This window comes from Microtus ochrogaster, linkage group LG8, assembly GCF_000317375.1.
Source record: "Microtus ochrogaster isolate Prairie Vole_2 linkage group LG8, MicOch1.0, whole genome shotgun sequence".
Lineage (NCBI taxonomy): Eukaryota > Metazoa > Chordata > Mammalia > Rodentia > Cricetidae > Microtus > Microtus ochrogaster.
The window spans coordinates 23,323,586-23,332,559 of NC_022033.1; the positions used below are offsets into that span (position 1 = coordinate 23,323,586).

Sequence of the window (8,974 nt, forward strand, 5' to 3'; positions counted from 1 at the left end):
TCTTTCAGATAGTTTTGCTTTGCTGTTCTTCGTGGTTACAAGCCCGATTTGTCTAACTACAAGGGTAGTCTTCAGGATCTTTGTTTGTTTTTGAGACAGGGTGTCTCTGTGTAAGAATCCTGACTAGCCTTGAACTCGCGTTGTAGACCAGCCTAGCCTCGAACTCACAGACATTTGCCTGCTCCTGCCTTCCGAGTGCTGGCATAAAAGGCATATGCCACCACCGCCCGGCTCTCCATGATCTTTGACTGGATAGCGCTGAAGATAGTGGCAGCTGTACCTCCCCAGGGAAATGGGATGATGCATCCAGAATTGTCAAAGACTTCATAAACAAGTAGTCATGAACAATAGAAGGAAGCTTTCGCCAAAAAGAACGTATGACCACCGTCGTGTCTTTCCTGGTGTGGTATGAGGCTCGTCAACAAGTTAATTACTTACTCTACACATTTCTCAACATATCCCCTTCATTAAGCAAGTTATGAATGTATTTCAAAGCTTCAGGTCAAGACAGTGGCTTGCTGGGCTGTTTTTCGGTCTACCTCAGGGGAACCAGGGAAGACACTTCTGAAGTAAAAAGTCAGCCACTCAAGCTTCCCACAGAGTAAAACGCCTTTAATGAGGTGCACGACTCCGGCTCCCCCAGAATTCCTCGAATACTAGAACACCCCAGGAGCGCGCTGAAAATCAGTCAGTCCCTCGGGTTCCTATTAGAGTCTCACTAACCTAACTCCGGAGGAATGACCCCAGACTCACTCGACCAGTAACCCAGCGCTTTCTGAACCGCCGAGGCAACAGGCAGCCAGCATAAGAAACCGAACCTCCAGACTAAAGCTGAAACAGTGACTCACGACCTCGGTAACTGCTGTAGTTCAAGCGCTCTTTTTTCTACGCAAACTACAAGTCCCAGCATGCCCAGCGCCGGAATGTCGCCTGGTAACTCGCGCCACAAGAAGCTCGCGCGGTTGTCTCCGGTGTGCGCCTGCGCGTTGGCGAGATCTGCGCAGGCGCACTTCCAACGTTTGAGAGGAGGGCGGGGTGTCGCTCCCTTTCGCTGATGCAAGAGCCTAGCGCGGTGCTGGGAGAGGTATCGGTAGGAGCTGCGCTCACTCTGGGCTCTGAAGCTGACCGGTGTGATTTCCCGTCCTTGCCCAACCCGCTCGAACCGCAGCCATGTCCGGGGACGAGGTGAGAAACTGAGCACGGACCTAGGGCTAAGGACTGAGGCAGGAAGCCGAACCCACGCCGGTGTGGAAAGCCGGGCCTGCGGCCTAGCCGTCGGCGGCCGCCATGTGGAGCAGCCGGGCCTAGGCGGCCCGGAGTTGTGGAGCCGGCGAGGACTCCGGATCCTCAGACTTGGCCTCACCCAGCTCTCCTCAGAGCGACGGTGTCGAGACCGGCCTCCTACCGTCATCGGCGTTCCGGAAGGGAAAGCACGTTGGGTCGCCCTCTCCGAAAGGGTTTGGATGGGCACTTAGTTCCCCCGGTTAAACAAAATTAGGGCAGGCGGCCCGGCGCTCTTTTCACTCCCTCCGCAGCACTCGTGCTGAGTGCTCCCGGTACCTTCACGCTTCCCTCGGTTCCGGTGGAGCGCCGTGCTGAGAAACTTTGTAGGCTGCCGTTTCCGGGCGAATCGCGCTCCTTTTCCCCAAGCTCAAGACTTTATTCCTTAGGACAGGGCGTGAGGACCAGAGGAAAAGATAATCTTAGTTTTAAAAAGTGACCACCCTTCGAGGAAAGTTTCCGGGCGCGAGTTCCTAAGTTTCTTTTAACGGGCGGGGCGAGAGGAGCAGGGAGTTCCGGACGGCTTCGAAACTGACTTGGTCTTTTCCCACTGGTCTTGGATCTCAGTAAAATTTTCAAGCCCCCTTCGTCGTTTTATTTTCCTTTTTGCCCTTCCGGGTTTATTCTAGTTAACATAAATGACTTAAAAAGGGATTGCAGTTGTCTCAGTTACATGTTGCTTAACATTGGATCTAGAGGCCTCATCTTCCTTCCCCCCAAAAAAAGTACTTTATGAAAAACTTTGTGATTTACTTGACCTACAGGGCCTTGGAGAGGATAGGAGGAACAGCTAGCTCGAGGCTCTCTACATAATTGTCTTTGAGTAGACTCCAGAAATGATTGGACTTTTCTCAACTAGTGAGAAAACTGGTTACAAGGCATTTATGATCAAGAAAGGAAGAAAGTGCTTAAAGAAACGAAGTTTGGTTGAAGAAGATACCGGCTAGTTCATGGGGGGCTTAGAAAACTGCATTAGGAATTTGAGATTGATTCTGGAGGGAACCAAGTCCTATTCTAAAATGAGGTCCTGTTGGTTCGTTTTAGAGATGAGAAAACCAGAGTTGTACAGCACTGATAATGTTGTAGAGCCCCGGTCTGTGCAGTCCTGCCTCTGTCCAGGTGACCAGGAGGCTCTCGCTGAGTAGTTCCGACTGCAGGAGATAGATGGTTCTTACTTGAAAGACAGTGTAGATATTGCTCTCAGCTACTGCATTATGCAAGAGAGGAAGTGTTCCAAACTTCATAACTTAATAATAACCACCTATATACTGTTGTGTCCTGTCTATTGCTTCTGTGGTAAAGTGCTACGGTGTAGTAACAGGTAGTAGCTAACACCTGTAGTGGTTTGAGAGGTCATTTTTGGTAATGAGATCTTTTGAAAGATGCGGGGTTAGAATTTATTTCTAGAGGATGAACAGGATTTTATCAAGCAGAGATGGTGGAACCAGCGTTCATACCAGCAGTAGTCTCTTGAAAGTCTAAAATATGTAGTTTTGCCTTTAGACCTATCAGTACAACTTCATCTTATAAATGGAAAATTAGGGCTCAGGGAGGTTAGGCTATGCAGTAAATTGAATGGTACCAGAACCCTAGCCTTTACTCTCAGGTGGAATTTACTGGTCCAGGAGGGAGAGACGAACATGGGATGTGAATCTGGTTTACCTAGTACTGTTGACTAGGGAAGTGTTGTAAGGAAACACTTCCCACCTCCCCTCCTTCCCCGAATCAGGGTTTCATCTAAGCTTTGGAGCCTGTCCTGGACTAACTAGCTTTTGTAGATCAGGCTGGCCTCAAACTCACAGAGATCCGCCTGCCTCTGCCTCCCAAGTGCTGGGATTAAAGGCGTGCCCAGCCAGATGTGAAACTTTTTAAGTCAAAGTCTCACTGTATATCCCAAACTGGCAAGTACAGTCTTGTGATTTTGGGAGTTCTGCTTTGGATGCTGACTTAGGATCGATAAAGATTTTCTTATATAACTATTTTACAGGGTTTTGTGAACACAATTAATTATTGGTATATTAAACATGTATTACGTATTGGGGAAAGTAATTGCAATATGTATTATTTTGGCATAAGGTCTTTGCCTATTACTACTTGTCTTTACTAGGCTACAGTCTACCTACTATAGACCTAAATTGGAATTTTCTTCAGGGATAAAAAGATAATTGTGAAACTATCATCTGATCATTTTAGCATCTCTCCCATATCTGATCTATCTTGAATAGTAATGATGAAAAGGCAGTTAAGCCAGGTGTTGTAGTGAGTGCCTGTGATCTCAGCACTTCAGTTTCAAGTTCAAGACCAGCCTGTTCTTCATAAGACTACATAAGACTATTCACAGATCACAAACACAAACTCAGAAAAAGCTACTAGTAGGTCAGGCAAACTTAGACTTTGAAGAAAATGAATGGATTGTAAGATCTGCCAGGGCCTGGCGTTTTATCTGCCCTTGTGCCAAGTCTTCTAGTTTAAGAACACAGCTCATCTGCTGGTTTGAATTGTAGCATTCCTGATGGTGCTCTATGAAACTTCCAGAATGCCCCACAGACACTTGATTCCTGTGAGGACAGCAACCCCAGACTAGAGCTTGGTTCCAGTCCTGCTTACTAGTTTCTTTTACTGTACTTGGGACATAAAGAAATTACAGTTAATTATTAGAAGCAATTTTGGAATTTCTTTTTACCAGTTTTGGTTACATCTGATAAATGAAATCACCCCAAGTTGAGGACATTTCAGTGACAGTATTGTGTAAGTTTTGCAATCAGATATTTAGCTCTCCCAGCAAATTTGTTGGCTTTGGTTTTCTCCACTGTACAGGCGAAGCACAGGGTGACCCACACAGGAGTTAGAGTCAGGATTGGACTAGAGGTGATTTCAAGGGATCATTGCAAACAACCTACAGGTTATCATTAATTTTTCACTTGTTCCATAACTCGTGAACATTTCGTAACAGAAAATAGTAAAGGATTTGTTAGAAATTCTCTCAGGGTTGCTGACAGGTTTCCTTATCAGTTAAGATTGGTGTGAACTTCAGCATGTTTGAATTTTTTTTTTAAATAATTTATTTACTCTAACTTTTTTTTTTTGTTGTTGTTGTTTTTTAATTTAATTTTGTTTTTGTTCTTTTGAGATAGACCTGGCTGCCCTCGAACTCATAGAGATCCACCTGTGTCTGCCTTTTAAGTGCTGGGATTAGAGGAGTGTGCCACCACCAGTTGCCATTCTGACAGTTTTGCACATATATATAATAGATCTTGATTGTATTTACCTCCAACTCCCCCAAACACTCCTCAACTGATAAAAAATTTAAGAACCAAGTCTCACGTCACCTGGTTTAGCCACTCTAGAGCAATAAACCTTAAATAAAACGTTTATTATCTGCTTTGACATTGTTGATCTCACCCATAAATGAGGAATACAACATAGGTTTTCCTAAGGTCCTTTTCCTAAACTTCAAGATTCATTCAGATCTAAATTTGCTCATGAAAATTAAAATGAAGTTATTATAGCTTATGATAGCTTATAAATTAAAAGGCACATGTGAGGTATTCTCCATGTTTAATAATGTAAAGAAAGTTAGATGGATTTTTTTGTAAATCCGTTTTGTTTTGTATTTTTGTTGCGTGTATTTGCCTTTTATTGCATTCCAAAGAGTATGCAATACAAGCAAGTGGTGGGGGCAAGTGCTTTTATACTTTGAGGCATTTCCCCAGCCCCCTTTTTTGGGGGGTTTTAGTGTGTCCAATTCTTTAAGAATAGAACATATTTGGAACGTGAGCATCATTAAAAATAATCACTGGATCTTTTTAAATTTAAACAGATGATTTTTGATCCTACTATGAGCAAAAAGAAAAAGAAGAAGAAGAAGCCTTTTATGTTAGATGAAGAAGGTGATGCCCAGACAGAAGAAACCCAGCCCTCAGAAACAAAAGAAGTAGAGCCAGAACCAACTGAAGACAAGGATGTAGAGGCTGATGAAGAGGACAGTAGGAAAAAAGGTGAGTTGTGTCAATCACAGTTGTTAAGGAACCCTTAGTTCCTCTGCTGGGTTAGTAGAGCTGGAGCCAGAGATTGAGGGGTATGGAGGTTGGAGACTAAGGGGTAGCCAGAAGTAAAGAGATACAATGGATAGTTTTGGAGATTGTGTTAGAGAGCACTTTCTGACATTGCAATGTTAGATTATTGAGTTTGTTCTCAGCCAAGACCCCTAACTAGATTTTTCTAGAAAGCTTTGAGTTGGTATGTTCTTCAGAACCATAACTTTGGTAGTAGTGGTAGGACTACCATAAGAATACATGAAAGGAGTTGGTGTGACTCATCTTAATGCCTTGCCTTCTAATTGTTAATAACTGGAAATCTTTATTTTTAGATGCTTCTGATGACTTAGATGACTTGAACTTCTTTAATCAAAAGAAAAAGAAGAAAAAAACAAAAAAGATATTTGATATTGATGAAGCTGAAGAAGGTGTAAAGGTAGTATAGCTTTCTTATTGAAGGTAAAATTGGAATTCTGGAAAGGCTGCTAATAGTTGTTTTCTTCCTTCATCTCATCACTCAGCTTTGCTTTGGTTGTTTAACATTTAGTTACTGCTATTAAGGTAATTTTCTTAGGAATGTATATGACTACATGGTATAAAAAGATTATAATAGGAGCCAGGCAGTGATGGCGTGTGCTTTTAATTCTATCACTCAGGAGGTAAATGTAGGCTGGTCTCGTCTCTGGGTACAGGCCAGCCTGGTCTATAGATTGAGTTCCCTGACAGCCAGAGCAACACAAAGAAACCCTGTATCGATCCTTGGTTTTTGTTTTGTTTTGTTTTGTTTTGTTTTTTGTTTGTTTGTTTGTTTGGTTTCTAGACAGGGTTTCTCTGTGTAACAGCCCTAGCTGTCCTAAAACTAGCTCTTGTAGACCAGGCTGGCCTCAATCTCAGAGATCCTCCTGCCTCTGCCTCCTACATGCTGAGATTAAAGGTGTGTGCCACCACTGCCCAGCTGGTGTCTTTAATCATGCCAAAATTGTTTGACTAAGAAAAAGTGTCTCTGTAATTGAGAAATCTTGAGGAACAAATATTAATACAGCTTTTTGTGTTAAGCTTTCAGTACCAGCATAGAATATCCCACAGTGTGGTAGCTGATGGCAGTAATTCTGTAGGAAAGCTAGACTTCTCTGGGTAATTCTGTGGAGGATGCTCTTGATCTTGAAGGGACTTGAAACCTTATGATTGTCATTCTTTTGGATTGATATTTAATACAAAAATCTGGAAATTATTTGAATAAAACGTCGATAGGTAAGTAGGAAGGTGAATGGTTGAGTAAATGGATGAACAGAGTAGCTGAGAGACTTATTTCTTGCTCAAGATCTACCATTTTAAAGATGGGGCTAGGAAGAGTTCTTGGTGGCTGAGGTATCTACTGAGCAACCATGAGGACCTGAATTTGGATCACCAGCACTGGTATAAATGCCTGTCTGGTAGGGTACACCTGTAGCGCTGACACTGAGCAGGGTGGAAACAGTTCCCTGAACTTACTGACTGTTGGTCCAGACATCAGTTAAAATAATGTGGAGAAGCAACTGAGGAAAATATCCACAAGTCAGTCTTGGGCTTCTACACACAAACATGGGCAAGTGTATACTGGCATACACATGTACACACATATACATACTCTATGCAGAAATCATTTTTTTTAAAAAAATAATTCTTTATTTATTATGTATACAATATTCTGTCTGTGTGTCTGCCTGCAGGCCAGAAGAGGGCACCAGACCTCATTACAGAGAGTTGTGGAGCCACCATGTGGTTGCTGGGAATTGAACTCAGGACCTTTGGAAGAGCAGGCAATGCTCTTAACCTCTGAGCCATCTCTCCAGCCCTGCAAAAATCATTTTAACAAAGCCCACATATTACTTATAGTAATTTTGTATGTGTATAAGTGTCTGTATTCACAAATATATGTTCATAATGAAAACAGCACTCATATATCAAGGACTCTGGTTTTTAGTATGTACTGAAGTTTCTCTTTATTAGATAGTTTGCTCAAACCCAAGTAAGTGACATGTAGCCTACGTGTAACAGGTAATTTACTCAGTAATCTATTTGGAAACAAGGTCATAGCTTAGATGACAATCTGTTTAACAAATTGTATTGGTGATTACCGTAAGTTGGTATGCTCAATTTGCTTTAAAATGAGTAATTTTTTTTTTAAACTGGTGGTTTTGCTTTGTTTTTCCCCCAGAGGTATTTCAAGGGTAATTTAAGAGTATTTAAAAAATATTTTTTGAGATTATTTTGTGTATGGGTGCTTTGTCTGATTGTGCAGCACATGCTGCACAGTGTCCTCAGAGGCCATCCCCTAGAACTGTAGTTATAGATGGTTGGGATTTTGGTTAAATGCTGTGATAGTTTTCTCTACTTCTGGAGCTACAGCCTGAAAGGATGTTACAAGTATCCTAGTTGGGCACAGTGTGGATGACTGCAGCTTTGCTGGTGTGTGCTTGCTTATATTTACCATTTCTAAGTTTCTGATTTACTGGTCATCATCATAGACTGGGTCTGTTTGATCTTTTATTTGTAAGGTATCTAGTTAATACTATAGGTTGATTAATATGGCACCAAAACTACACAGCTATATTTAGGATCTCATATTTGAGTTCCTTTTATTCCTACCAATTTCAATTTATCTGCTAAGATCTGTGAAATTACTATAGCCATTATCAACAGTCATTCAAGACAACACAGATCATGTTGGTAATGTACTTGAGTTAGGGAGCAGGATAAGCTGGTGAGAAACTAGAAGCCAAGAAACAGGCTTAGCCTCTGTTTTGTGGACCTTATGATTCAATTCATCTCTTAAGACTTAAGGTGCCTTTATCACCTTGAAGCCTATAGCAAGTAAACTTGAAGTCAGCCTGTGCCATGTCTGTCCATATTCATCACATGACTCTGATTCCCCATAAATTGTTCTTTCCCTGTTTGGTGATGTCATCTATTGAACTGATGCCCAGCAACTTCTTCACAGTTTGGTGCTAAGGTGATAGGATAAATATAATAAAAATTAATTAGGTTTTTACCTCTGGTACCTCATATTCAACTCTGCAGTCTTCAACAGTAATAACCTGTCCTTTGCTCTTGAAATTTGGTGTTCATATAGCTTCTCAGGATGGTTAACCACTAGGAAGATCAAACCATTGTTAGGGTTTGGAATGTTGAATGACTCCTGCTACCTCTGTGAATGGACAGTGGACACTGAATTCTGTCATCCCTACGTGATGGCATTCAAAGAGCTTGTAGGTTGGTTACCTCACAGAAGTGCTGATAGGGTAGCTTGTTTACATACTTGACTTTCCTTGAGTTCCTCTTAACTCCCTATTCCCCATAGCTTGTCCTATACATTATTTCCAGTTGGCTATTCTTCAGTTAATTTTATATAAAAAACTGATGATAGTAAGTAAAACTTTGCTGTGAGTTGTAGCAAATTAATGAATAGGGATCGAATGTCTCTGAGTTTGTATGAAATGAAAGCCTATTGTACGCCACTCTGGTAAGAGCTGCGGGCCGCTTCCTGCTAGCTTTACCTAAAATAACAACACACAATTTGTATTCTTTTAAACACTGCCTGGTCCATTAGTTCCAGCCTCTTATTGGCTAATTCTCACATCTTGCTTTAACCCATATTTAATAATCTGTGTAGCACC

General features: G+C 41.9%; 1 protein-coding gene across 1 annotated transcript in view; it reads left to right on the top strand.

Annotated features, from left to right (window-relative positions):
* The first annotated feature begins 994 nt into the window (after positions 1-994).
* The window catches only part of Eif2s2 (eukaryotic translation initiation factor 2 subunit beta), a 15,647-nt gene continuing 7,667 nt past the window's right edge, over positions 995-8,974 (top strand). The window contains exons 1-3 of the mRNA XM_005363090.2: positions 995-1,185; positions 5,102-5,279; positions 5,651-5,754. Coding sequence (XP_005363147.1) covers positions 1,171-1,185; positions 5,102-5,279; positions 5,651-5,754 — 297 coding nt within the window. The 5' untranslated portion in view covers positions 995-1,170. The remainder of the gene's footprint in view (positions 1,186-5,101; positions 5,280-5,650; positions 5,755-8,974) is intronic.